The following is a 27748-nucleotide window of genomic DNA, read 5'->3' as shown; positions in this document are numbered from 1 at the left end:
TCCGCCTCATTTGACTGCTGTCGAGGAGTCTGACGGCTCTTTCTAGGAGCCGGGTTGGCAGCTGCCTGCTGGCGCTAACTCACGCTCCATTTTAGGGACGCTTAACCTGCATCTTAGTGATGGGGAAGCTTCTGCAAATGCGCTGAGCCCAACCCTTTGGGGTCCATCACATGCAGGGGTGGGGAGTAGAGGGATGAAGCTTTTCCCGGCAGTTCCGACAAAGTGTCTGTAGTGACTTGCAGATAGCCGTGCTCACTGGTCTTTTCGTGTTACAGGGAAGGTAAGGGTACATCAGGAAGCTGTTTGACTCCAGGCCTGCCCTTTCTGGTATCTCTTTGGGAGTGGTGTCTGGCTGGTGTCATCGAGTAGCCCCACAGACGTGAGCGTGTTTATTTCGGGCAGGTGTTTGCAGGCCCTCTCCGGGCATCTCGAAGACAGACCAGGAAGTGGTCCAGAGATCACCTGCAGGGCTCTGCTCTAGCCTGGCCCCCAGCTCGTATGGGCAACTTGGGAGGGGACATGGAGCGAGCGGATTGGGATTTGCTAAGGGGGAGGGGAAGCATGCACAACATCGCAGGTCACCTGAAACATGCAGGCTCTATGGTATCAAGGGTAGAGGCGAGGGTAGGCACCCATGTCTGTAAAGTTGCCTGTGTAGGTACAGGAGGGGGGCCTCATGGCCGATGGACAGGTGAGCCTGAGAGGCTGTCAGAGTCCACCGGGTCTGTGTCTGCATCTTGTCAGGGGTTTACGTTGTGTCACCAGGAGTGTTGTGCATGGGACAAAGGAGGTGAAAGTTCCAGAGTATCCTGAACACGGTCAGGTTGTTGGTCAGGCAACATCTAAAGGACTTTTTAGTTCCTTCTTGGGAAAAGTGAGCCCAGGAAAGATTGAGTGGTCTGAACACCCAGGTTGAAGGGGGCATGGGATGGTTAACGTGAAGAAAAGGTGGCATGAGAGACTGATTCGAGGTGGCTGTGGGGAACAGGACCCAGCTACCCCCTGGGTGTGGGACTTAGCAGAGGCAGATTCCAGAAGGCCATGCGAATTCTGGGCAGCACAGGCGCAGCAGACGTGTGGTGTGCTTCCAACAGCGGGAGGCCAGGGCAGTGGGGTTTCTGTGTCAGGCTGCAGACCCAGGGACCGCCTGGTCCTGAGACTCTTTCAGTGGCTTTCTTCCCCAAGTCTGAGCCAGCCCCCAAGGGGGACCCCTGGCCAACCTCTGCGGGGCAGCCAGAACAGCTCCCCTGGCCCGCTGCCCCCCAGCCTGTAGCCAGGACCTGCGTGGGTTTGAAGTAGTTTGGAGTCATTCCCCTCGTCAGGCTCAGGGTCATGGGGGCTGTGACGGGTCCGCGGGGGCGGGGGCGGTGGGGGGGGGCTCTGGGGAGGGAGTTCTATGAAGAAGTGTCCTGCTCCGTCATTGGCTCGTGGTGCTGAGCCTCGAGTCGAGGGGGCCAGCATGCCTTCACCGCTGTTCTTTGCCGGCGGCAGCATGCAGTAGAAGCGCTCTGGAAGGCCGTCGCGGACCTGCTGCAGCCGGAGCGGCCCCCCGAGGCCCGGCATGCGGTGCTGGCGCTGCTGAAGGCCATCGTGCAGGGGCAGGTAATGGGCGGCGGGGTCGTGCGCTGGTGGAGCTGGGCTGGGCATGAGGGGTGGTCCTGGGGGGCCGTAGACAGCTGGAATGTGCCCCGCAGCCTCGGACCCTGGTGGGAGTCACTGAGCCTCCGCCTCCTCTCCTGTAGAATGGGAATGCCTATTGTTCCTTCCTCCTCTGGAACATCTTGGGGAGTAGATGAATCCGTTCATGCAAAACAATGGGGGACGTGCCCACCACGAGAGATGGGTGGTTCCCCAGTCCTGCTGCCCTCATGCCCCTGCCCTGGGCCTCTGCCTGTGGCTCCCTGTGCGCCAGGCTCTGGCCATGCTGCTCTGAGCTTCTAGAACCGCAGGTGGCCTCTCCGTTCCTGCTTGGGAGGCTCCCTTCCCTCTTGTCCACACCCCTGCTGCTCGGAGAGGCCTGTCCTCTTTTAGTGCAGTCAGACCATTTTTGTTTTGGTGGACATGAGGATGTCTGTTCTTGTCCAGGAGCCCTGGGAGGGCTGGCACTGCATTGTCCCTGCTGTGTCCACTCTGTGCCCAGAGCTCCCACACAGTAGATGCTGCACACACGCACACCCCTTATCTGGAGCCCCACACGTCGGGACGTGCCCGACGTGTCCCTCACAGTCAGTTCCTGTGGGAGGGATAAGGGAGCCCACTGTACTTCTTGGACTGCTCACAGCTGGTCGGGGTTGCTGGCAGGACTAAAGGAGCGCCTCTGTCTGCAGGGGGACCGCCTGGGCGTTCTCCGGGCTCTGTTCTTTAGGGCCATCAAGGATTACCCCGCTAATGAAGACCTCCATGAAAGACTGGAAGTTTTCAAGGCCCTCACGGACAATGGGAGACACATCACCTACTTGGAAGAAGAACTGGGTGGGTGCCACATTGGTGTGTGAGGTTTCTCTGGCCTGGGGTGTCCCATTTAACCCGGAGGCGCCAGAAGGCCGCCGGGGTGCAGAGGATGTGCTGCAGGTCACGGGGATGGCCTGCAGGGGGCGCGGCACCATGAGGTCCTGCTCACGGGAGTGCCAACCAGAGCGGCTCCTGGGGAGCCTGTTAGAGACAGACAGTCCTGGGCTCCAGCCCAGACTTGCAGTCTCAGAATCCCTGCGGAGTGAGACCGCCTGGTGGGCAGCAGGTGGTCCGAATCCTGCTGTAGGGAGAGCATGCTGGCGACCCAGGTGTCAGCCCGTGCTTTATCTGGGGCGCCCTGAGGTTTCTGGAGGTGGGGCACCCCACTGTGTCTTCTTCATGGGCCTCTCTGTGCCCCAGGCCTGACCTCCCAGCTCTCCCCTTGGCTGGCCTTCCTCCCTGTTGTCCCGATGGGGTGACGTATCCGTGGGTCTTGAGATTCCATGTCATGGCTGTGGGCGCAGGAAGAAGGACTTTTGGGGCCCTGAGATGGGCCTCAGCTGGCCGCCTGGCTCTGACAGGTGCTCACTGGCCGACTGCCCAGGTTTCTAAGGCTTTTTGGCCAGTGGCCAAGTGTGGCTTCTGTCTCTGTTGAGACAGTGTCAGGGAGGGGTAGGGGGCAGGAATCTGCATCTAGACACGTGCCCGGGGATGCTTGCCCAGCCCAGGCCCGGGGCCCCAGGCTGCCCCTCAGCCTACACCCCCTCAGCGCGTCCTGGGGGCTGTACGTGCCACAGTCCATGACAAGCTGACCCGCTGGGGCTCCAGCGGAGCCTCCGTCGGCCTGTGCGTGGGGTCCGCTGACAGGGCAGCAGTGGGGGAGCTGCGGTGTTCTCCTGGGGAGGAGGTGAGTAGACAGTACAGTGCCCTCCTCCTCTTCCCCCTCAGCTGGGTTTGTCCTGCAGTGGATGGACATCGGCCTGTCCTCCGAATTCCTCCTGGTGCTTGTGAACTTGGTCAAGTTCAACAGCTGTTACCTGGATGAGTACATTGCATCAATGGTCCAGTAAGAAGAGTTCCAATCACGTCCCTCTGGTGGTAGTCGTGCTCCTTGGGCACCGCATGTAGCTCCGCGGCGTGGATAAAGCTGTTGACATCAGCAAGCAAACGGAGAAGCTGGGAGCAGCGTGGCTGCCTCTTGCTCACGTTCATAGAACGATAGCGTTTTCTTTCTTACAGACCCATAACGTTAGCTAGCGCTTCTTATTATCTCTGGGGCCGTTCTTTCAAACGCTGCAGAAGGCGTGAGGGCAGGGGCTGGGCCTTGCTGGTATTGCATAGCCAGCACTGAGCAGCGGTGGCCCAGAGCGGGCACCTGCCTGTCTGGGGGTGAGTGGAGCTCAAAGGGGGTCAAGCCTCTTGCTTGATGATTGTAGAGTCACCAGAGCGCGATGTGTGGCCATGCGGCTTCTGGGAAAGCTCCCTCTGACTTTGCCCTTCCTCCACCAGCATGATCTGCCTGCTGTGCGTCCAGACTGTGTCATCCGTGGACATAGAGGTTTGTAGCTGGTCCTCCCCGGGGACGGTCCCTCTCATCCTCCTCCTGGGCAGGCCTGGTCGGGGGTGCGTGAGACCCGGGGCTCTGGGGTCTAGCCTCGCACTGCCTTTCACTGGTCGTGGGGCCCCGGGCTGGTGGCTCTGCCTCCCTGGTGCTCAGGGCTCTGCAGTAAGTGGTTGGTTGGACGACCTCTGCCAGTGGGGTCACAGTTCAGGATGGCGTGAGCCTCCGTGACAGTGGTGCTCGCCCCCTCTGGTTCTCTGGAAGGCTGCTTCGGCAAGGGGGAGGGGCGACAGCAACCAAAGCAGGGTGGGAGGGAGGCTGTGGGTGTCCCCTTGCTGCGGGCGGGAGGCGGGGCAGGACTGGCGTGACCCTTGTCCCCCCCACCAGGTCTCCCTGCAGGTGCTGGACGCCGTTGTCTGCTACAACTGCCTGCCGGCCGAGAGCCTCCCCCTGTTCATTGTCACTCTGTGCCGCACCATCAACGTGAAGGAGCTCTGTGAGCCTTGCTGGAAGGTGGGGGTCTAGGCCTTGCTCTGGAGGCTTCTTCCCTCCAGGGTGACGTTAAAAGCACGTAGCTGGGACGAGGGCCGTGTTGTGAATGGCCAGGGTGAATAGCCTGCTGAGGGGAGCCCAGTAGCATTTTCTAGTTTCCAGGTGGCTGAGCTGAGGCCAGGGTTTTGGCATTTTGAAAACTCCGGGTTTGGGAGGGGGTGGCGGAGAGCTGGCTGGACGTGGAGGGCTTCCGGGTGATGGCGGCACGAGGCTGGCCCCTGGGTCCCGGGCCGGTATCTGCCCCTCTCTCAGGGCGGTACATTTTGTTTCCCAGCTGATGCGGAACCTGCTGGGCACCCACCTGGGCCACAGTGCCATCTACAACATGTGTCGCATCATGGAGGACAGGCGAGTGTGCGCGGGTTCGGGGCACGGGTCGGCTGCCACCGAGGCTCCTCCAGGAGGCTTGCAATGTGGGCCCATGCCCGGTGGGGGTAGCCGAGAGCTTTCTGTCCCTTTGGGGTGGCTGCTCCAGAAGCCTGCTCTGCAGCTACAGCTATGTGCTCTGTGCCTGATTCCTGTGCTCTCCTCCTGCTGTGAAGTCAGGACATTCAGTGCTGAGCCCCATAAGCCCTCCCACACTCGGACCTCCTCCAGGGGGCCTGTGTCAGCGCGGACACTGGTAGGAGGCCCGAGGCCTCCTGTCCCACGGCCAGACCATCACAGGTCCTGTTGCTTCTGCCCCTGAGGGGTGGCTCAGGGCTGTGCACTCCTAGGGCCAGCCCCCTGGGCCCCCACGCTCTCCTTGCTGGTCTCCTGCACCTGCTCCTGAGCTCCTGGCGTCCACTCCACGCAGCAGCCACATGACCTTTTCCCACCACTCATCTGACCGTGGCACCATTTGCTCGGAGCCGTGATGGCTCCCCCTGCCCTGAGGATCAGAACCACAGTGCCCAGCATGGCAAGGCCCGGGCAGCCAGCCCTGCCTCAGCCTGTGGGCCTCCCGCCTGTCCTAGCTGCTGTGCCAGCCACCCAAGGCCTCTGCACACACCTGCTCCCCTGGCTGGCACGTCCTTCTGCTGTGCTCATTTGTCTGAGCGTGTGCTGATATAGCATGGTTGCTCATTTCCTGAGTGCCCTGGGGAGGTTATCCTTATGGCCCTGGGCTCTCGTTCTTTGCTGTAACCTGAGGGAAGCATCTGACATCTCTTTACATGGTTCTTTGGTTCACATCCGTGCTTCCTAGACCTCGAGCACCATGAGGCTGATGGCTTGCTTTTACCTCGTGCCCTGGCATCTGACACGGCCCTGCGGCAGCAGGACTGACTGTGGCGGGAGTGCTGAGTGGATCGGGTCGTTGCTCAGGCCCGGGTCCCCTGCCCACTGCCTCTTCCCTAGCTTTGCTTCTGCCCATGAGAGCAGGGAGCTCAGGGAGGTGGTGTGGGCTCCGCTGACATGTGGTCTTGCTGTGGATTGCTTTTAGAGCCTACATGGAAGATGCCCCACTGCTGAGAGGGGCTGTGTTCTTTGTGGGGATGGCCCTTTGGGGAGCACACCGACTCTACTCTCTCAAGAACTCCCCAACATCTGTGTTGCCGTCATTTTATGAGGTGACTTGGTTTGTGTGCCACAGAGGCTGGCGGGGTGGGGGGCCCACAGCACTGGGGGGCTGAGTGCAGGCCTGTGGGCAGCGAGGCCTTGCTTTGCAACTCGGGGACAAGGTTTAGGACCCTTGGTTCTATCTTCAAGCAAATGTTCTATTATATGAATTTCATCTTTTGCGGATGAACATTAGAACTGCTCAAGATTCTCGCAGAAGGGGCAGCCCTGGTGGCTCAGCTGTTTAGCGCTGCCTTCAGTCCAGGGCATGATCCTGGAGACCCGGGAGCGAGTCCCACGTCGGGCTCCCTGCATGGAGCCTGCTTCTGTCTCTGCCTCTCTTTCTCTTTCATGAATAAATAAATAAAATCTTTAAAAAAGAAAAAAAAAAGATTCCCACTGGGGATGGTTTCATTTTGTTAAGTGCTAGTCTTGCTCTTGCTCTAGAGCAAGGCCAGAGATGTAGCATGTATGCCTGGGAGCTGCCCAGGCTGGAGCCACTGGTTCTTCCTGCCAAGCTCCTGCTTTGTGGCAGTGGAGCGGGGAGCGTCCAGGTTCTGCTAGGCTGGTGAGCCGGTGGCCCAGAATCTGCCATGAACAGTCCGGTCCGGCGGAGTCCAGTACTTTTTTTTTTTTTAATTGTTTATTTATTTCTGAGAATACACAGGAGAGAGAGAAGTAGAGACACAGGCAGAGGGAGAAGCAGGCGTCATGCAAGGAGCCCGACGTGGGACTCGATCCCGGGTCTCCAGGATCAGGCCCTGGGCCAAAGGCGGTGCTAAACCGCTTGAGCCACCTGGGCTGCCCGAGTCCAGCACTTTGAAGCCAGTGTAGAAAGCGTGTTTCTGGGCTCCTAAGATAGTTCTGTGGCCCCTGAGATCCGTGTGGGGAGCAAGCCCCTCCAAGGAATCTCGTGCTCGGCTCTGAGGGCCGTGGGATGGGGCTTGCTGGGCAGCAGTGGGAAGCGGCTGACCACTGTGTGTTCTCTGGGTCTCTTGTTCTAGGCCATGACCTGTCCGAATGAGGTGGTGTCCTATGAAATCGTCCTCTCTATAACCAGACTCATCAAGAAGTACCGGAGGGAGCTGCAAGCTGTGACCTGGGACATCTTACTGAACATCATGGAGCGCCTCCTGCACCAGCTCCAGGTGAGGCACCGGGAGGGCCTCGACAGCGGGCTGGCAGGCCCACCTCACCCAGAGGAGGCCCCCGCACCGCGCACTCTGACTCATGTCTGCATCCTCCCGCCGGTCAGTACAGGGGGCCGGCCTTCACAAGGCCGCTCTGGGGTTTGGAGCAGCAATACCTAGGGGGGCTTGGGGGCAGGGCTGGCGGTTCTCAAGACCAAGAGTTATACACACTTCCCCTTTGTGGCCTGGGAGTGGACCCTGGAGATAGTTCCCAGCACATCCAGGATGCTGCCCGTGGCTTTGGCGTAGCTTCGGAGGAAGTACTAGCCACGATAGGAAGGAGGACATGGTGGCCATGCAGGGGTGCAGACAGATGAGGCTGCGTGTAGCATGGGCTTGGGGCTGGGTCTCCCGGGGCACTGGGGTGGCCAATGTGCACAGCCAGGCCAGTGGGCGGAGGATTGGAACTCAGCAGGGACCAGCCTCTTGTCGCTCAGTCTGGCTCCCCAGGCTAGCTTCCTCCTGGGGCGGCAGGCTGGGTGGTCACAGCCCTGAAGCCTCTAGAAGATGCTTGAGCCTGGGGGAAGCGTGAACGTGCTCAAAGTCAGTCCCTTTGGGGCCTGCTGGGTGGGCATAGCGGGACTCCCTGGGGCCCTCCCTCCCCGGATGAGTGAGAGCAGCCTGGCTGCTGCCTCCCCCCACCCCGTGTCCCAGCGGGAAGGCCTGAGCGGTGTCTGGAGGCAGTTCGTGTGAGCTCAGGGCTCTGAGACTGAGTCCTTGAGGGGAGTGGATGTCACTGTGTTGCAGACCCTGGACAGCCCGGAGCTCAGAACCATCGTGCACGACCTGCTGACCACAGTGGAAGAGCTGTGTGATCAGAATGAGTTCCACGGCTCTCAGGAGAGATACTTTGAGCTGGTTGAGCGATGTGCAGACCAGAGGCCGGTAAGACCTCTGCTCCCCCGGCTTGGCGGGGCCTTTGGTACTCCTGCTGGGGGGTTTAGGTCAGGCTGCTGGGCAAGCGGCTGTGGGTCTGGAACTGCTCTCCTTGAGTTTGAACCAAAGGGCTAGGGGATCCCTGGGCGGTGCAGCGGTTTGGCGCCTGCCTTTGGCCCAGGGCGCGATCCTGGAGACCCGGGATCGAATCCCACGTCGGGCTCCCGGTGCATGGAGTCTGCTTTTCCCTCTGCCTGTGTCTCTGCCTCTCTCTCTCTCTCTCTCTCTCTGTGACTATCATAAAATAAATAAAATTTAAAAAAATAAAAAAATAAAAATAAACATTTATATGAACCAAAGGGCTGGCAGGCTTCTGCTTTGCTGGGGTGTGTGCTGTGGCAGGGAAGTCTGCCGGGCGTCAGCAGGCCAACTGCATGTGGGTCTGTTAGGGACGGTGCTAGCCTAACCGGCAGCTCCCTCCCACCTGCACGGGGGAAGGTGCTGCCGGCTGCGTGGAGACTTATTGCCTGGTGCGTCTGCTCACCAGGTGGCATGGAGTGCTTGTGCCAGCAACGCACAGTCTGATGCCAAGGCTTTCGTGTGGGTTTTTTTTTTTTTTTTAAAGGTTTTATTTATTCACAAGAGACAGAGAGAGAGAGAGAGAGAGAGAGACAGGCAGAGGGAGAAGCTGGCTCCCTGCAGGAAGCCTGATGCGGGACTCGGTCCAGTGTCACTCCCTGGGCTAAAGGCAGACACCCAACCGCTGAGCCACCTGGGCGTCCCTTATGTGGTTTTTTTTTCCTTTTAAAGATTTTATTTATTCATGAGAAACAGAGACAGAGAGGCAGAAACACAGGTAGAGGGAGCAACAGGCCTGATGCAGGGAGCCCGATGTGGGCCCCGATCCCAGGTCTCCAGGATCAGGCCCTGGGCCAAAGGCGTCACTAAACCTCTGAGCCACCGGGGCTGCCCCCTTGTGTGGGTTTTTAAATGAATTCTTACTCTTCCATTGGAGCCTTGGTCATGCGCTCTGCCCACCTTGCCTGGCCTATCTGGCGTCCCTGAGCAGCTGGGGCCAGCAGCACGGGGCATGAGCGTAGGAAAACCTTCTCGCGGGCAGAGCCGCTCATTAACGCCAAGCTGTTTCTGTCTCCAGGAGTCTTCCCTCTTAAACTTAATAACGTACCGGGCTCAGTCGATCCACCCGGCGAAGGACGGCTGGATTCAGAACCTGCAGTTACTGATGGAGAGGTTCTTCAGGTAGGGAGCCTTCGGGGGCCTGGAGCTGGGGCCTGGTCAGTCAGGCTCCTCCTCTCTCGTCCTTTGAAGGAGCAGGTGCAGGCTGGTTTTCCAGTAGGACGGAGTCCTCTGAGGCCCTTGCGCATCTTCTTGTGGAGCAGGCGTCTGGGAAGACGCTGTCTCTGAGGCCTGAGCTCCCTGCCCCACCACCCCATGTTTGGTGTGGGTGTTGGCGAGCTGGGCCTCACCTGCCACAGAGGCGAGCGGGCCTGGGCTCGGGCTGCCGGGCAAGCCGGGGCCTGGTGGAGGATGAGGTGGCCCGTTGCCCACGCGGCCCCAGCAGGTGTGCCCTGCCCCCAGGAACGAATCTCGCAGTGCTGTGCGCATCAAGGTGCTGGACGTCCTGTCCTTCGTGCTGCTCATCAACAGGCAGTTCTATGAGGTGCGGGTCCTGGTGGGGGTGCGGAGGGCGCATGCCCTGGGGGCAGGGGGCTCGAGGGTGGGCTCTGCGAGCCTCCAGGGTCTGCCCTGGACTCAGGGTCCCACAAGCGCCCCTCTGTGGCTGGCTCCCTGTTCGTGCACTGGGGCCTTCCTTCCTCCAGGCCCCTGCTGGGCCATGAGCCTCTGTTCCCACTCCCCACCCCGGGATCTCGGGCCAGCTCAGGGCCTAGAACAGAGCTTCTGAACAGAGTCTCATGTGGGGACATTTTCTTTTTACTTTTGTGATCACACTCTCTGGTTCCGGCTCGACCACGGTGGTGCCAGGCCTGGCCTGCCTCTCTTCAGCCCATCCTTTCCTTGGGCTGTGATCAGAGTCTATGCTTTAGAAACGTTTGTGTGCCCTTTCCTCTGGGAGATGCACCTCAGGCTCTGTGTGGTGCTTCAGGGTGGCCTCCCTGGCATCTCCGGTGTTCCCAGCACTTGTCTGCCCACTGCTTCCCTCTTAGCCTGCCTTTTTTCCTGCATCTCTGTTCCTTGGAATCCAGCTCAGTGTTGCCTCTTCCAGGAAGCCCCTCTGGGTTCTCAGCTCCCTCATGGAAGGGTCCATCTTGTCCTGCTCTCTGCTGCTGTAGAGCTTTCTACCTGCCCCTGAAAGCTCTTGTCATGCTGCCTGTTACAACAGACCCCATGATGTCGGGGACAAGGTCTTCTGCCCCAGTGCACGCACACAGGGCCCCGCCATGTGGGATTGTTCCTGATGGTGACGTTGAGCGGGCTGGAGCGAGCCAGGACGCATGGGCCTGTGGGCCAGGGCCTGGGCTGGGCCACCAGTGGGCCGTGCAGAGCGCCCCTCTGGAGCTGCCCACCTCTGCTGCGCGAGGCTCACCTCCCCCGACTTGTGCTGCCACAGGAGGAGCTAATCAGCTCAGTGGTCATCTCACAGCTCTCCCACGTCCCGGAGGACAAAGACCCCCAAGTCCGGAAACTGGCCACCCAGTTGCTGGTGGACCTGGCTGAAGGCTGCCACACCCACCACTTCAACAGTCTGTTGGACATTGTGGAAAAGGTGAGGGCTGCAGAAGCGCGGGCTCTGGGTGCCTGGGCTGCCAGAGGGACCCCGGTTTGTGGCGAAGTCCCGCAGGCAGGCACCGTGGCCTCTGGGCCCTCCATCCCCGTTCTCTGCAGAGCGGTCGGCTGCATCTCAGGCAGGGCTCCCCGCAGCAAGGATGGCGTTGCTAGGGCTGTGGCCGGGCCTGCACTGTGGCTGATGTATTTCTTTTAACTTTGAGATACATCATGTTTTGTGAGTGGTTCCTAGGTGCGTAAGGTGCAGCTCTTGCGAGACAAGAGAAAGCTTAGGGTCTGAGTGTTGCTGCCGCAGGGAGCCGCGAGCGGGGAGCTGAATGCCTGCCTTCTCTCTGCAGGTGATTGCCCGCTCTCTCTCTCCACCCCCTGAGCTGGAGGAAAGAGACGTGGCGGCGTACTCGGCCTCCTTAGAGGACGTGAAGACTGCCGTCCTGGGGCTCCTGGTCATCCTTCAGGTGGGCCTCTGCTTTTCTGGGAGGGTGTGCCAACCAGCTGCCTCTCAGAACGCTGCTCTGCAGGGACACGTCGCCGGGGAGACCTGGGCATTCATTGGGGGCCGCAGAGGGTGGCCTGGTGTTATCCTGACTGCTCATCGCTGTGTGGGAAGCTGTTGAGGGCTGTAGGGCCAGTGTGCCCAGATATGCCCCGGGCCAGGCCACCCCCTCACCCTCACACAGCCACTGCGGCACAGAGGGCGGCCATCCATCCTGGCCCTGTGCTTGAGGGATGATGTTAACGGCTTTGTTGAGAGAGGTAATTCGTATATCGTAGGATTCATCTACTTCAGATGTGTAATTCAGTGGATTTTTCAGTATCTTCAGAGTTGTGTGGCCATCACTGCAGCTTTAGAATGCCTTCATTCCCCCAGAAGGAATTCCACACCCATTAGCAGTCCCTCCCCAGCCCCCCAGGGACCCCGGCCCCTGACAACCGCCAGGCCACTGCATCTCACGGATTTGTCTCTTCTGCACATTTCACAACCATGGACTCGGACAGTATGTGCTTGTGTGTGTCTGGCTTCTTCCTCTGAGCATCGGGTCTTCAAGGCTCACCTGTGTGGTAGCAGGTGTCAGGGCTTCACTTGTACGGACCCTAGTCCCATGTGTGGATTTGCCATATTTACATATCCGTTCATGTGCTGATGGACACCAGGTGTCCACCTTCTGCTACCGGGAACCCTGCTGCGGTGAACATCCGTGTGCAAGTGTCTGTGTGGACGGAGGGAGGTTTGTTTTTGTTCTTGGGTGCATAGGTATGAGCAGACTTGCTGGGTCAGATGGTAGCCCTGTGCTTACTGATTCAAGAAATGGCCAGGCGGTGTCTGTGGGGTCACTCCATCCCCAGGAGCAGTGTGTGTGGCTGCGCGTGCACGGCGTCCTCACCAGCACGCCTCCCACTGTGCGTAAAACGGTGCTCACTGTGGTCTGATGAGTGTGATAAGCACCTGGTGAGGTGCCTGCTGGCTGTTTGTAGATCTTCTTTGGGGAAGTGTGTTCAGATCCGCTGCTCATGTTTTACGGAGGTCATCTGTTTTCTCGTTGAGCAGAGAGAGTACCTGGTGTATCGTGGGTGAGACTGTGGTCAGAGGGTTGGTGTGTGCTCTCTGTGCCGGGTTGCTGTGGCACCGTGCTCACTCTCCTGCTGCACGGCTGGCTTCCTGGGCACCCATGGGCCCTTGAGGGTCACTGGGGCTGTGGCCACCTCCCGTCACACCCCCGGCCAGCCTCCACCTGGGCCCTGCTGCTGGCCGCCCTGCCTCTCACTGATTTCAAAGTGTCACAGTGTCACTCACCCTCACTCGCCAGTGTCAGTATCATTTAGCATTTTTATTTTTTAAAGATTTTATTTATTTGTTCACGAGAGATGCACAGAGAGAGGCAGAGACACAGACAGAGGGAGAAGCAGGCTCCATGCAGGGAGCCCGATGTGGGACTCGATCCCAGGACCTCAGGATCACGCGCTGGGCCGAAGACAGATGCTCAACCATTGAGCCCCCCAGGAGTCCCTATCACTTAGGATTTGAATCCTTTGCCTCAAACATTTCTGTCTGTAAAACGTCTGAGGATACATAGTTTCTCATAGCACTTGCAAGTGATGGTTATTTCCTGGTGTGGAAGTTTGAAGTGTTTGCGGAAAGCTGGCCGGCCCCCCATGGCTCCCGTCACTAGTCCTCTGACGGGAGGAGCACAAGGGCCTGAGCAAGCCAGACCCCTGCCGCAGGGAAGCAGGAGGGTGGTCTGTCGCCCTCACTTGGATTCCAATACCCCAGGAGCGGGAACCCCAGAACCAAGCTGTTTGCTGAGGCAAAGTCCCAGGCCAGGCGGTTTCATTGCTCATTTTACTTAATTAAAAAAATAATCTGTGTACCCGCTTGAAACTCGCAGGCAGCGTGGACGCAGCTCAGAGCTGGAATCCGTCCGTCCTTCCTGCCACGTGCCCTGCTGCCCTTGCCGAATCAGCCCGAGCCTTGTGTCCAACTCCTTTTCCTCCTCCAATTTTTTTTTTTTTTGGTTAATATTTCTTTAAGAATAGCAGTGACTTAGGTTTTAAGGCCCTGCTGCTTGCCTCAGGAGTACCACAGACCACAGAGGGGTCCCTCTGGTTGTGGTTGGACTCCCTACTTCTGCTCCTGGCTGGCCCGTCCCACCCCACAGCCCCCCACCCCCACCCCCCCAGGGTCTCACCTGGCATCTCCTGGGCTCACCTGTCGGGAAGGTGGGGTAGGGAGGAGCTCACAGCAGGGATGGCAGCCCAGCAACTGGGTGGATGGCCCGCTGACAAGCCCCCTGCCCAGCACCCCGGGGCCTCACCTGTCCCTGGTCTGTCCTGCTCTGCCAGTGGCAGGGAGAATGTGCTTTCAGCTCATGGGTCATGTGGCACGTCCTGCTAAGTCGTGCACCGTTAGACAGATTTTCCTGATGTATCAGCAGATTCTCTGTAATGGACGTGAACGTGTTCCTGATTTTTTTTTTGCCATAACCGAGAGTGTGCACGTGGAAGTATCCGTGGGATGAAGTCCCTGGCGCGGACTTAGTGGCTTGAAGGCTTACTGCGTTCTAGAGAGCAGCAGCCACTCCAGAGAGCCCAGTCACTGCGGGGCTGCTGGTCCCTGTCCTGGGCTCCCTGGCTGCCTTTCAGCCTTCTGCCCTCCAAGTGACCGGCATGCTCTCTCTGTAGACCAAGCTGTATGCCTTGCCTGCCAGCCATGCGATGCGTGTGTATGAGACGCTCGTCAGCCACATCCAGCTCCACTACAAGCATAGCTACACCCTGCCCATCGCCAGTAGCATCCGGCTGCAGGTATGACGGGGCCGGGGGACTGTCAGCGGCTGTAGTCCTTCCGGCTGCACTTCAGGCTGTGGGCAGCTTCCTGGGGTCCTGGTGGTGACCACAGTGACCTCATGCCAGGGAGGTGGCCGGTGGTCCAGACCATCCCTCCCTCTGCAGTCTGTGTGCGTCCGAACCTGCCGGTCTGAGCCACGAGGTGGCCGGGGGCAGGGGTGGAGGCAGGACGACACCGCTTTCAGGTGGCGCACAGCCCTGTCTCCCCTGGGGCTGCCATTGTGGGTGTTGGCGCCAGGCTGAGTGGAGGTCACTGGGACGGGGGACCTGGTCCCTTCTAGAGCCTGTGTGTGGTGAGGCAGCCCCCGTCACCTGGGCAGCCCGGTTATGTGACCTGTCGTTCACTGGAGCAAGCGATGGGGCCTGAGCAGTCCTGTATTCTGGCCTTGGGGCCGGGTGGTGCTGCCCAGCCAGGGTGTGGGGTGTGCCCTCCCCGTGTCCTGGCCACAGGCCCAGCTGCCCTGGCATGAGGCCACACTGCGGCCCAGCCACAGCGGGAACTGCGCGCCTCCCTGGGCACCATGAATGCCCGTGTGGTTCCCCCCATGCTGCGGACACGGTGGGGTGGCACGTGTCTGCTGTCGGCGGGCAGGGCCTTTCCCAGGGATGCATGAGTGAGTGGACAGGCTGGCATCATCCTGGCTTTGCTGGATCTCTTTCTGTCCGCAGGCTTTTGACTTCCTACTGCTGCTGAGGGCCGACTCGCTGCACCGCCTCGGCCTGCCCAGCAAGGACGGGGCCGTGAGGTTCAGCCCTTACTGCGTCTGCGATGCCATGTGCGTGTCAGCCGTGCCCCCCAGCTCTGGGCCGTGGAGCCGAGGGGCGTCCCGCAAGGTCCCCGTGGCAGTGTGGGGTGGGCAGGGTGCCCACAGCCTTGGCCTCAGTGCTCGTCTCACTCACTTCCATAGGGAGCCAGAGAGAGGCTCGGAGAAGAAGGCCAGTGGTCCCCTGTCACCTCCCACGGGGCCGCCTGGTCCTGCGCCCGCAGGCCCTGCCGTGCGGCTTGGCTCCCTGCCCTACTCCCTGCTCTTCCGTGTCCTGCTACAGTGCCTGAAGCAGGTGAGCTGCTGGGTCCCTCTGCAGCAGGTGGCAGGGTCCGCTGCTGGCCTTCACGGCATCTGCCCTGGGGTTATGCCGTTCTGCAGAGCTGAGCCTGGAGCGGAGGAGACACTCCTGCCTCTGGGAGGCGGATTGGGATGAGGTGGTCATGTGTAGACACCTGGAGTCATGGGAGGGTGTGCCTCAGGAGCAGAGACTCGCCGTGGGAGAGCAGGGGTGCAGTCAGCTGTGGTTGGGGGCACCTGGAGGGCCGGGTGAGGCCCTGAAAGGCAGGAGAGGCTCCAGGGGCAGGAACAGGCTGAGCCCGCAGGTAGGGTCGGTGTGGTCCCGGCCGCGGAGGTGTGGGGGTGGAGGCCTCCGCACAGGGTCTGAGGGGAGAGCCAACGTAGTCAATGTGTGGCACCGTGGGGCCAGACAGCGTGCGCTGGCCTAGGTCAGGCCTCCAGGCTGCAGGCAGGGAAGCGGCTTCCCGGGGGCACTAAAAGGGGCCGTGGGGCATGTCCCATGAGTTTCGAGGCCTCTGGGTCACAGGCGGGATCTGGGGAGAGGCTTGGAAGACTCACGGCCTTGGTGTCGCCCAGGCAGTGACCTCCCTGATGAGGTGGGGAGGAGCTGGCAGGGAAGTTTTGGGGCTGGGGTGGCCACCACCACGTCCTCCTCGTTGCTGTGGCCCTGGGTGGCCTTAGGTCCTGCAGTGGACATCTGGGCTCTGGGTCACTCAGGAGCACGTGCTGCTTTCCCTTTGAGCTGGGATGCAGGCTCCTCTCTTGCGGTCTCCGTGGGTGCCTGGGGTGGGCAGGTGTGGAGTCCCATGGCCCACTTGAGGGGGGGGGGACACTGGCTGTGTGGGTTGGGCCCCCCACCCCCGCTCACTTGGTGCCTGGAGGGCCCAGGACTGAACTTCCCCAGAGGAGCACGAGCTCCGGAGGTTGCAGAGACAGAGCGGGCCCAGAGGCCACTAGCTGCCCAGCTGCAAACCAGGCTGCAGGCCCAAGAGCACGTCGTCCCACCCCTGGGTGCACCCACCCCCTGACCAGCCCCCCCGACCAGCCCCTCTGCCTGCAGGAGGTGGACTGGAAGGTACTGAAGCTCGTGCTTAGCAAGCTGCCTGAGTCCCTGCGCTATAAGGTGCTCATCTTCACCTCACCCTGCAGTGTGGACCAGCTGTCCTCCGCCCTCTGCTCCATGGTGAGGCCGCCTCACGCGGCGGGGCCTTCCTTCCTCGCCTGCCAGGCCCATGGTGCCTTTGGGGCCCCTGCCCTTCCTTTCCCATGTGGGGGCAGGAGTCAGAGGCTGCAGCCAAGGGCTTGAACTCGCTACCCAAGGATGGTACTCTGAATCCTCCCCCTCCCTTCCTCGCTGGGGTCTCCGGTGCCTGTCAGGGTGGGCACCCTCTAGCGTGCCTGAAAAGGCAGACTCTGGGTCAGAGAAGGGAGTAGGAAGGCCCCCCTGGCTCCTGAGCCCTGCTTCCCCCTTGCCCTCGGCCACTTGGTGGTGGGCCCCGCCTTGTTGTCGGGCACGCTCCCTTCTGAGCTACCGTCTTTAGCTCTCAGGTCCCAGAACTCTGGAGCGGCTCCGAGGCACCCCGGAAGGGTTCTCCAGAACCGACCTGCACCTGGCTGTGGTCCCTGTGCTGACGGCGCTCATCTCTTACCATAACTACCTGGACAAAACCAGACAGGTACCAGGCGGGAGAGGGATAGGCCGGCCTGGGAGAGCTGGCGTTTGAAGTCTGGGCCACGGGACGTTGGCTTCCGCTAGACGGGCTGGGCCTTATAGTCACTTGGGGGCTGCTGGGCCAGGACCAGGGGAGCTGGCTTTGCTTCCCCGTGTGGCTGCTGGACCCCTGCTGGCTGGCCCAGCCTGGAGCTGCAGACCCCGGCGTCTGCTGGCGCTCCTCAGTTGCATTCTGGGGGGTGCGGGCCTTGTGCTGCCCATCCACATGCAGCGGCATTTTTTCTTTCTGGAGCATTGCTTGCCTTCAGGACAAGTGCTAAGCATCTTGGCAGAGCTGGGCCTCTTCTAAGAGACCGGCAGCAGGGCCTACGGTGCCTGACTTCCACCTGCCCGCACTTCTGCCGTCAGCGGGCACATGGCAGCTCCTTGACTGCGCCGCTGGGCATGTCTGCTGCGGCTGTTCAAGTCCCAATGCCTCTTGGTCAGTCCACCTGAGTGGGTGAGGGAACTGCGGTCTTAGATGGGCTGGTCCGCTTAGGTCACAGCCAGCAGGGGGTCTGCGTGGATGGTAGCGGCATCGGGAGTGCACTCTGGGCATCCCGCCTCCTCCCCGGCTGCAGCGGCTCCTGTGCTGCTGGGCCTGCTGCCCCCTTCTGCCCTGTTGGACTGTAGTTTCCCTGAGAGCCCTGGAAGTCCAGGTGTTTCTGAGGGCTGGAGTGAGTACAGGAAACTGAAATCATCCGTGGGCCCTGAGGCCGCGGCCTGAGCTACTCCCCGTCTCCCGCTGGGTAAAGTTTGCTGTCTTCATTCAGGAAGCTGCCCCCAGGCATGCGTGCCCAGTGGCCTGCTGTGCCAGGCAGGACCACCCCATAATAAGGCCAGCCAGCTTGGAGAAGGAATCCCATAAGCAGAGGGGTCATGGGCCCAGCATGTCCTGGCTCTGGGGTCCTGCTGGCCCTGCTGGTTGGAAGTGTAGGAGGCACCTGGCCAGAGCTGCCCCACTGTGTTGTCACCTCGGGAGGGGTTGGCTCCTGGTGCTATGCTGATTAGGGGTTCAAGGCCCTGGAGCAAGATGTCGAACCTTCCTAAGGCTCGGCCTCCCCTCTGTAAAACACGCTAGAGTGGGCGTGGGGAGACAAGGCCCTGGCTTACCAGACCCGAGCCTGTCTGCGGGCGGGGCGGGGTGGGGGTGGGGAGGCCGGCCTGAGGCACCCATGCCGTCCCACAGCGGGAGATGGTGTACTGCCTGGAGCAAGGCCTGATCTACCGCTGTGCCAGCCAGTGTGTGGTGGCCCTGGCCATCTGCAGTGTGGAGATGCCTGACATCATCATCAAGGCGCTTCCCGTCCTGGTCGTGAAGCTCACACACATCTCGGCCACGGCCAGTATGGCCATTCCTCTCCTCGAGTTCCTGTCAAGTAAGCGTCTGTCTCTCTGCTCGTCTTTGTGCGTTTGTGTGCACACACGCTTATGTGAGTGTGGAGTTGGGCCCCTGGGGCTGGGGCTGCACCCTGCCCACGGTCATTGTGCGGACCCTGACCTCATGTGACCCCTCCGGGTACAGCTTGGTGCAGCGTCTCCACGGGGTACCCGGGATGTGCTCTCTGTTGCCACAGGACCTTGAATGCTTTCCTTTCTGGTTCATTTCTTATCCTGAGGGTCAATATTGTTATTTTATTCTTATTATTTTTTAAAGATTGTATTTATTTATTCATGAGAGACAGAGAGGCAGAGACACAGGCAGAGGGAGAAGCAGGCTCCCTGTGGGGAGACCGATGTGGGACTCGATCCCTGGACCCCAGGATCACGCCCTGTGCTGAAGGCAGACACTCAGCCACTGAGCCACCCAGCCGTCCCCTGAGGGTCATTTTAAACAGCACAGAAACCTTCCTGTTCCTTGGCTCCTGCCCTTGGCCTGGTTCTCACAGCTTCCTCTCCGTTCCCCTCTGCGCACACCACACCCTGGAGGGACTTCCAAGGGTTCAGGGTGCCTCGCCCACTCAGTGCATGCTCTTGCGTGTCTGGCCCTCAGCAGGGTGGGCGACAGGAGTGGAGCAGGGCCACTAGAACTTCTGCAGAGGGCCACATATGGCTTCTGCTGCATATTCTTGTTTTTTATAGCTTTTTAAAGACGTGAAAGGCATCTTTAGCTCACAGGTGACCCAGGGGGAGGCTGCCAGCTGGATTCGGCCTGGGGACATAGGTTCCTTGCCCTTGGAATACAGCGCCCAGGGTCAAGGAAAGGTCCTGTTCGAGGTCCTTTCAGAAGTAGCCCAGGCCCCCTCACCGCTGTGTCTTGGTGTTGCAGCGCTGGCCAGGCTGCCCCACCTGTACAGGAACTTCGCAGCAGAGCAGTACGCGAGCGTGTTTGCCATCTCCCTGCCCTACACCAATCCCTCCAAGTAAGTGCTGCCCAGCCCTGCTGCCTGCGAGCTGGGCACGCCCAAGGCCTCTGCGTGCAGAAGTGGGGCCGCCGTGCTGGTCCTTGACCCAGAATGGGCCTCTCTTCTATGCGTGGCTCCAGGCACGGTGGTCTCGGGGCCCCGGTCGGGGCTGCATCACTTCCCTTCCTTCCTACAGGTTCAATCAGTACATCGTGTGCCTGGCCCATCACGTCATAGCCATGTGGTTCATTAGATGCCGCTTGCCCTTCCGGAAGGATTTTGTTCCTTATATCACTAAGGTAGGCCAGCAGACACCAAACTCCTTGTTAGGGTGGGACCCGTTCTGCCACTGGCTTCCATGGCCAGAGTGGGGTGACGGTCAAGGGAGAGCGGGATGGGTGTTACTGGGTGCGGTGCTTGCTGAGATACCATCCGCTGCAGGCGTGGGGGTGGGCCCCCCCGGCCCGTGGCTCAGGTCTGCTCCACCCTGCCAGGGCCTGCGCTCCAACGTTCTCCTGTCTTTTGATGACACCCCCGAGAAGGACAGTTTCAGAGCACGAAGCACCAGTCTCAACGAGAGGCCCAAGAGGTGTGGGCCTGCGGGGGGCGTGCCCAGTGTCAGGTTGGGCTGGGGCGGGGCTGCAAGCCTGTCCCGTCGCTGGCATGGTGCGTAGAGGGCCTGGGCTAAGCTGCTGCCCCGAGGCCAGCCAGTGGCGATGGGATGAGGCTCGGGCTCTCCCCCATGCGGACCGTGCTGGGCACTGGGGGTCTTGGTGTAGAGGCCGGGCAGGGCCTGGGAGGGCCCTTCACACCCATGTTTAGCTGGAGGAGCAGCTGTTCCCTGCCCAGCCAGGCCAGGTGGCCTGTGGGGTCCTGGAGCCCGGGGTTGGGCTGTGGCCGGGCCTGCCTGCATCCCGAGTGCAGACTCGCTGAGGAGGGAATTGGGATGCTAGGTGTAGGGCACCGAGGCCTGGGTCTGACTCCGCTGAATGAGCCAAGGGTTGCATCAGGGCAGCCGTGGCTCCTGAGAAGCTGAATCCCTGGCCTGGATGGGGACGAGCTCGGGGCCTTGCGGTCAGCCCAGCCTCGGGCCAGCGCCGCCCCTCCTGAGCTTGCTCTCCAGCCATTGCTGATCCGGGGGCTTGCTCCTCTGGACCACCGCGGCTGCTGGTACCAGATCTGAGCTGTGCTGGGCCTCGTGTCTTGTGTGCATCTCATACGAACGGCAGCTCCTCTTTCTGTCCCCATCTTCCTGCCCAAGCTTTTCAGTTCTCCCTTGGTGGGGATACGGCATTTTCCAGAATGACCAGGTCAGTGTGACCTAAAGTCGAAAGCTGGCTTCTCAAGCCCCCAGTAGCTGGGCGCCAGGGGCCTGGGGCTAAGAACCGGCCTTTTGAATGGCGACCTTTGGGGCCTCAGGGTGTTCTGGCCCCTGTGCGGGGTGGTGCTGGCCGCCCGTGGGGCCGGTGGGACGCCTGGTCAGCACAGCTGGAATCTGCCGTGTGGTGCGTTCCATCCACATTTAATTTGCACTGATGTTTTTTGTTTTGGTACCATGCGTGAAGCCTTACTTTTTCTGTCATGTTTATAAGATGTATTTTCATGCATTTTTGTTTTCTGTTTCTTCCCCCTGCTAACTGGCCTCTGGCATGATTTTTTGTTCATCTCACCCGCGGGCTCTCCATCCTGACCCTGTGGCCTGTGACCTTTCCTCCTCATGCCTCCAATGGCTTGTTCTCCCTCCCGGGAGCTGGGCTCTCTGGGGCTTGGGCCTTCCTTCCTCACCTGGTAGTTTGAGGATAGCCAGACCCCCCAAACAAGGCTTGAATAACTCTCCACCCGTGAAAGAATTCAAAGAGAGCTCTGCCGCCGAGGCCTTCCGATGCCGCAGCATCAGTGTGTCTGAACATGTGGTCCGCAGGTAGTGGGCTCTGTCGGGCGGGGGGCCAGGCCCTGGAGCTTGGCCCGAGAGGTGGCGCTGCCAGGCGGGAGCACCCGGGTGGCGGTGCATGGGGCTGCTTGCATGACCTCGTCACCTGCCCACGCCCTCCCTGGCCAGAGCTGCAGGAGAGCCCGAGCGGCAGCCCTCGGTCCAGGGGAGCCTGGAGGTGAGGGGTGGAAAGGTTGCATTCTGTCCCCAAGCCTCATTCGAACCCGGGCTGGCTGCATGGCATCCTCAGAAGCTGGCCCGGGAGCCCGAAGCAGGGCGGTAGCTCTGAGAAAGCCAGGCGTCCGGTGGCAGCTGCCTGCAGGCCTGTCCCCGGAAGTAAGGGGCCTTCGTGTATCAAAGCGGCGCCCACGCAGGTTGGGGGGGCACGCATTCTAGGGTTTGGCTGTCATATCGTCTCAAGTGACGCCATATTCTTGAGCTTTCTTTTAGCAGTAAGGGCTGCTTTCTTTTGTGGCTGAAGGGGAACAGGAGGCTCTGTAGGGCAGTGGGGGTGGGGGCTGGCCTGGGGGGGCGGGGGCGCGGCCTGGGTCACCTCTCCCCGCTGCGTCTGAGTGCAGGTGCGGGTTCTTGGGGGTCACGCTTCGCGCCGACCAGGCTAGGCTGCACTGAGCTGAGGGTGGGGGGCTGTCTCCTCCCCAGGAAGCCCCCTCAGGCCTCGGAGTCCGAAGCTTGGAGATCCACCTCCTCACTGCTGCCTGGCTCAGGCCCCTGCCTCGGGCTGGCCTCTGCCAAGTGGGGTTTGGCCAGGAGGGACGGGGGCGCAGGGGGACGAGGCTTTCAGCTCTTTTTAGCCGGTTCCTTAACACAAGCCAAATGTGGCAAAGGGGCTGTGAAATTTGGTATCCGAACCAGAGCCACGAGAGCCTCTTCTCCGGGTCAGTGGGTGTGTGCGGATCCTGGGGGGCCTGAGTAGAGGGGGAAGAGCTGCACACGAAGCCCAGACCCTCCCTGTCACCGGGAGGTGGCCTTGAGGGCAGAATGCAATCTTTGTCTGTGTGTCGTGGTCTCTGTGTGTCTGCATGACTAAACCATTCTGCCTCAAAGCGTCCCCTAACTCTCCTGTGCTTCGGTGAGGGGACGTCGCTCTCTGCCCTGTCTCCCGAGCCTCTGCTCTGACGAGTGGGCCTGGGTCTCTCCCGTGAGGCCTTGTGCCTCCTCTCTCTGGGAGGAGGGTCCGCGTGGTTTGCCAGGCCGTGGCTTGACCAGCCGTGTGCCCCGGTGGGGTGTTTGTGGGTGCGGCCCTGCCAGCACATGCATGCCTGGAGCTCTGGCCCCCGGTGGGAGAGGGGTCGCTCCTCGGGGCCCTGACCTCGCGGGGCCCCTCCCTCCAGCAGGATCCAGACGTCCCTCACAAGCGCCAGCTTGGGGTCTGCCGACGAGAACTCGATGGCCCAGGCTGATGACAACTTGAAAAATCTCCACCTGGAGCTCACGGAAACATGTCTGGACATGATGGCCAGATACGTGTTCTCCAACTTCACAGCGGTGCCCAAGAGGTGCGAGCCAGGCCCGTGGGGCGGGGCGGGAGGCCAGGCCCCGGCTTTGCTGCTGTGACTGCACTCGGAAGCCGTGGCAGCAGGCAGTGGTCCTGCCGTGCCGTGGTCACTGTACCTTTGACACCTTGATGCCCCTGTGGGCCCCCCCTGGCCCCCACACACACATACCGGGCCCGGGCCTGGCTGAGGCTCCTGTACTTTCAGGTCCCCGGTGGGAGAGTTCCTCCTGGCTGGTGGCAGGACCAAAACCTGGCTGGTTGGGAACAAGCTTGTTACTGTGACGACGAGCGTGGGGACGGGGACCCGGTCACTGCTGGGCTTGGACTCAGGAGAGCAGCAAGGTGGCCCCGAGTTGAGGTGAGTGCACCTGGCGCCCCCTGCCCGGCAGGCCTTGACCATGGCTGTCCTGAGCCCGTGAGGCACCATGGTCACGCTCTGCATGGGCCCTTCTGTCCTCAGCTCGGACCCTGGCACGCATGTGAGACAGGCAAAGGAGGCACCTGCCAAGCTGGAGTCACAGGCTGGGCAGCAGGTGTGCCGCGGCACCCGGGACCGGGTCCGCTCCATGTCCGGTGAGCCTGTGCCCCCACCCTGCCTCTTCCCGGGTGCCCCTGGGGGTGCTTGCAAAGACTCCTGGGAGCCTGGGGACCAGGTGCTGGAGTTCAGGCCTGTCCTCGTTTTTGAATAATGGGGGCGTTGTCTCTGTGAGCCTTGGCCACGGGTATGTAGCCGTCTGTAGGATGGGAGGGCCCCTTCTTGCCCAGGGCCTGTTTCTCACGGTCAGGGTTTCCTGTGAATGCTCCATGGCCCTGGCCCTCAGCTCGGCTCGCCCCTGGGGTTTCCCTTTGCTGCAGCTGGAATGAGCCCTCATCCGACTGGGGGGTGGCTGCTGGGGCCCGTTCTTCCTGCCTTACGTCCACCTGTGCTGACACCGTAAGAGAGCCATGCCCGGGGACGGCTGAGCTGCCTGTGGCCCTGGGCCCTGGGTGGAGCAGCTGGCTCCGTGCTGGTGGCTCCGTGTTGGGTAGGTGGTGGTCACCAGCACTCCTGCCCTCCTCCTCAGGGGGCCACGGTCTTCGTGTTGGCGCCCTGGACACTCCAGCCTCCCACTTGCCGGGCGGCCCCACTTCCCCAGGCACGCAGGCAGCGCTGGCCAGCAAGTCTGACAGGGCCTCGGCTGGTGCCCGGTTCCCAGCACAGGAGAAGACGAGCCTGGCAGCCTACGTACCGCTGCTGACCCAGGGCTGGGCGGAGATCTTGGTCCGGAGGCCTACAGGTACTGGGGGGCCTGCACTCAGCGCGCCGGGGTCTCTGCCACCCCGGTGAGCGTGGGACTGTTCCCTGCGAGGGCTCTAGATCCTCAGGAGGCAGTGGTAGCAGATGGGGCTGAGGTAGCCCGTGCTCCGTGCCTTAGCTGGGTCCCCAGAGGGGAGTGGTGAAGGAGATCAGGTGCCCGAGGCTCTAGCAGCAGGAGCCTGGGAGTCCCAGGTCACGGGGTCGGCAGGGCCGATTGCTCTGAGCTCGTCCGTCGGTGTGGGGTGGTGTCCTGTCTCCTCTTCTCCTAAGAGCCCAGGGGGCCAGGGGCCACCCGTGTGGCTCTGTTTTACCTTAATGAGCTGCTGGAGGTTAGGACTTTAACACGTGAATTTCGTGGGACACAACTTAGCCCGTGACGGGTATTCAGGCTGAAAGAGGGACTTCAGTAAGCCAAGCCCCAGGACCTGCTTGGGCATGGCGTGGCCGGCAGGGTCAGGAGATGGTGGGCGTGGGGATTCGGGTCCTGGCTCTTGCTGGGGAGCAGGCAGGGGGAGGCGGGAGACAGGATGAGGAGGCCCAGGCGGGGAAAGGGGAGGTGGGTCAGGGGTTAGGGTGAGAGGCTCGGGATTGGAGGACGCTCAGTGTAGAAGTGGAGTCTGAGTGTGGGCCCCGGGGCCTTATGGGGAGAGGGACAGCCCAGAAGTACCCTCGGCTGTGCCCCGTCCAGGCTTCCCAGTGGCCACGTCTGGTGCCTCGAGATGCCTCTGTCGAGCCTGGACTGGGCGCAGAGCTCACTTGGGTGCAGAGTGGTGCTCACGTGTGAGGTGGGCCACTGCTACACGGGCGCTGCCCTGACCTGGGCGTCGGGGGCAAGCCTTGCCTAGGGCCTAGCCCCCTCCCTGTCGCTCCCTGGTTGGGCACAGGAACCCTACTGCCCCCTGGCATGGGCCCTAGAGGGTGGCACATGGGGCGCAGGGAGGGGAGGGCCAGGGGAGGCATTGGGTATGCGGCCTAAGGGGTGGTGCCTGCCCCTCCCCAGGGAACACCAGCTGGCTGATGAGCCTGGAGAACCCGCTCAGCCCCTTCTCGTCGGACATCAACAACATGCCTCTGCAGGAGCTGTCCAATGCGCTCATGGCCGCTGAGCGCTTCAAGGAGCGTCGTGACACGGCTCTGTACAAGTCCCTGTCGGTACCTGCCGCAGGCTCGGCCAAGCCCCCTCCGCCCCCGAGATCTAACACGGGTGAGTGCTGCCCCCACCCGGCGTGTCCTTTGGAGGTGTGGGGACGCCCCGGAGAGGGGTCTCTGAGCTTTCCTTGCCCCCGCCACGACCTGCCATTGGGGCGCAGGACCCATTTCTGCGGAAAGGCCAGGCCATCTTCCACTCGAGGGGCAGGCGGGTACGACCAGAGTGATCCAGAGCGCTCGCGGCTGAGCCCCGCACGCCCTGTGCCCTGCACGCCCCTGGGCACACCCGGGGCCCCAGGAGGGCAGCTGCACTTGCGCTTGGGTCTGGGTTTGGATGCGCCGAGCACACAGCCTGAGCCTGCCTGCGCGCGCTCGTGCCCTTGCCTGGCTGGGCTGGTGCGCTCCTTCCCAGCCACCCTCTGGCCTTCCCCGCGGCCGCGGCCTCTGTCAGTGAGGAGGAAGGGCGCGTTCCCCCTGCCCCTGCCCGACACCCCCTGCAGCAGCGCGGAGAGCCGGAGCCCGCGTGGGCCATGAGCAGCCCGCCCGCCAGCCGCTGCTGGCCCTCCGCTCTCTCCCTCCAGGCTCGGGCTCTGTGCGCCTTTCCTCTCCGCTCGACTGTGCGTAGTCTGTCCTTCCGCTGACTGGCCGCTCGCGGTTTCCCTGCAGTGGCCTCTTTCTCCTCCCTGTACCAGTCCAGTTGCCAAGGAAAGCTGCACAGGAGCATTTCCTGGGCAGGTATTCGTACGTCTCTTTAAGGAAAGTGGTCGTTGCCGCCGCTCTGCCCCGTGCTGCTCTCGTCGCCCCTCATGCGGTCATCCCTCCGCGGCCGCTGCTCGCCCCCTGTCCCTGGGAGCAGGGCTGCGTCTCGCATGAGGACATCTGTGTGGAATGCCTGCGCTTGGCTGGTGGGCCCCTCTGCCCTGTATCCTGAGCTGAGCCCTGTTCCGTGTCAACGGGCCCAATGAGGCGATGGTGGGCAGCTCAGCCACATGCTGGTGGGGGATGGCTCTTGGGGGTGAGCCTGGCCCTGGCCTCTGGTGGCCTGATTGGTTTGGTGACCCCACAGATTGGGCCGTGTCTACCCTTCATTGTGGGCTGGCCTGTCGCCTTCAGGCCCCGGCTGCGGCTGCGGGAGGTGGAGGGAGGCTGCGGGAGGTGGAGGGAGGGGCCGACTCGCACAGCCCTCTGGCTCCCCTGGGCCCCCCATGTGGCCGGGAGCCAGTTCGGAAAGGGCGGCGTGCAGACCGGACATGGCAGGCAGCTAACGGACTGTGCGTGTGCCGGGGCTGTGTGCGTGGCGGCCTCGGGCTGTGCTAACCCTCGGTTGCTTCTCACCTCGACTCCTGCCCTGATGCGCCCCACCCCTGACGCCCCCCACCCCTGCCCTGACGCTGGCACAGGAAATGCTGCTTAGGGGCGTAGTGGCCTCTCCTTAGCACTCCCCAGCTCCGGGTTTGGCTTGGGCTCCGATGGCGCACCTCTGCTTTCTGGAACGCGCTTCCCATCTGTGTTTGCGCACAGGGATTTCTTCTGTGTCAGGCTTTTCCTCGGGTCCAGCTAGGGAGGAACTCTGGGCTCCTGTTCCCGAGGGCTGGTCCAGGTGTGCCCCTCTTCCTGAGTTCAGGCCCTGTCCTAGGCAGGACTTCTCCCTCATGGGGTCTGTGCTGCCCTTGCCCGTTTACCTCGCTGGAGCAGCAGGGGCGGGATCCCAGGAACCAGATGCCCCTCACCCCAGGCCCAGGGAGCCGGTGTTGGAGACACCCTGTCTCAGGGGCCGCGCCCGGGCCCCTCTGAGTGCTCTCCTCCAGCTGACTTGATGGGGTGTGGGCAGCTTAGAGCCACAGGCCAGGAAGGCCCTAGGTGAGGCTCTGTCGGGGGCCACTGTGTGCTCTCGGTGGGGAGAGGCTGGTGCCCCTGAGGCCATGTGAGCCCCCGGGGGCTGGGCTAGCTCCCAGTAGCCCCATCCGTGTCCTCCCAGACTCTGCGGTGGTTCTGGAGGAGGGAAATTCAAGCGAGACCAGTCTGCCAGTGGAGCCCACGGAGCTGGAGGACTTCGAGGCGACACTAGGCACAGACCGGCGCTATGGCCGCACGGAAGCTTACAGCAGGGTGAGTGCATGGGGGAGCCTGGGGCGCGGGGGCACTGTGGGGTTGCTCACTCCGTCTGTGGCTCCCGGACTTGCTATGCACTCTGGTAAGGCTTTTCTCCTCTTTTCTCATCTTTTCTCATCTAAAAAACGGCCACGTGTCCTTCCAAGTTTGTCCCGCGCAGATAGTCTGGGCTTTCCCAGTGGGCCCCGTAGGAGGATAGCTGGTCGCTGCCCTTGGCATCCTTTGGTTTGGCGGGTGCTGGGCTCTGCTGCTCAGTGGGGCCCAGGCCCAGGGCCATCCGGTGGGGGGGCGGGGGGGGGAGGCGGGCCATCCACTGGCCACTGAGGGGCTCTGTGGCCCTGACGGGG

General features: G+C 61.7%; 1 protein-coding gene across 8 annotated transcripts in view; it reads left to right on the top strand.

Moving 5' to 3' along the window:
- Positions 1–27748, top strand: part of TSC2 (TSC complex subunit 2) — a 33694-nt gene that overhangs the window by 1722 nt on the left and 4224 nt on the right. Inside the window, exons 4-33 of one of the 8 annotated variants that reach the window (XM_041748712.1) lie at positions 1492–1602; positions 2328–2472; positions 3400–3517; positions 3961–4009; positions 4400–4525; positions 4839–4912; positions 5988–6114; positions 7108–7251; positions 8041–8178; positions 9326–9429; positions 9769–9850; positions 10760–10915; positions 11274–11390; positions 14113–14235; positions 14947–15053; positions 15186–15336; positions 16402–16524; positions 16883–17017; positions 18242–18431; positions 19322–19415; positions 19594–19696; positions 19892–19986; positions 21190–21318; positions 22680–22844; positions 23049–23201; positions 23304–23416; positions 23908–24120; positions 25141–25344; positions 25956–26024; positions 27268–27398. In XM_041748712.1, the coding sequence (XP_041604646.1) occupies positions 1492–1602; positions 2328–2472; positions 3400–3517; positions 3961–4009; positions 4400–4525; positions 4839–4912; positions 5988–6114; positions 7108–7251; positions 8041–8178; positions 9326–9429; positions 9769–9850; positions 10760–10915; positions 11274–11390; positions 14113–14235; positions 14947–15053; positions 15186–15336; positions 16402–16524; positions 16883–17017; positions 18242–18431; positions 19322–19415; positions 19594–19696; positions 19892–19986; positions 21190–21318; positions 22680–22844; positions 23049–23201; positions 23304–23416; positions 23908–24120; positions 25141–25344; positions 25956–26024; positions 27268–27398 (3789 nt within the window). The remainder of the gene's footprint in view (positions 1–1491; positions 1603–2327; positions 2473–3399; positions 3518–3960; positions 4010–4399; positions 4526–4838; positions 4913–5987; positions 6115–7107; positions 7252–8040; positions 8179–9325; positions 9430–9768; positions 9851–10759; positions 10916–11273; positions 11391–14112; positions 14236–14946; positions 15054–15185; positions 15337–16401; positions 16525–16882; positions 17018–18241; positions 18432–19321; positions 19416–19593; positions 19697–19891; positions 19987–21189; positions 21319–22679; positions 22845–23048; positions 23202–23303; positions 23417–23907; positions 24121–25140; positions 25345–25955; positions 26025–27267; positions 27399–27748) is intronic. The other 7 variants (XM_041748714.1, XM_041748713.1, XM_041748717.1 and 4 more) reach the window with 7 other exon arrangements.

This window comes from Vulpes lagopus, chromosome 3, assembly GCF_018345385.1.
Source record: "Vulpes lagopus strain Blue_001 chromosome 3, ASM1834538v1, whole genome shotgun sequence".
NCBI classification, from domain to species: domain Eukaryota; kingdom Metazoa; phylum Chordata; class Mammalia; order Carnivora; family Canidae; genus Vulpes; species Vulpes lagopus.
Note: the sequence above shows the minus strand (reverse complement) of the source record. Positions and strands in the feature narration are given on the sequence as shown.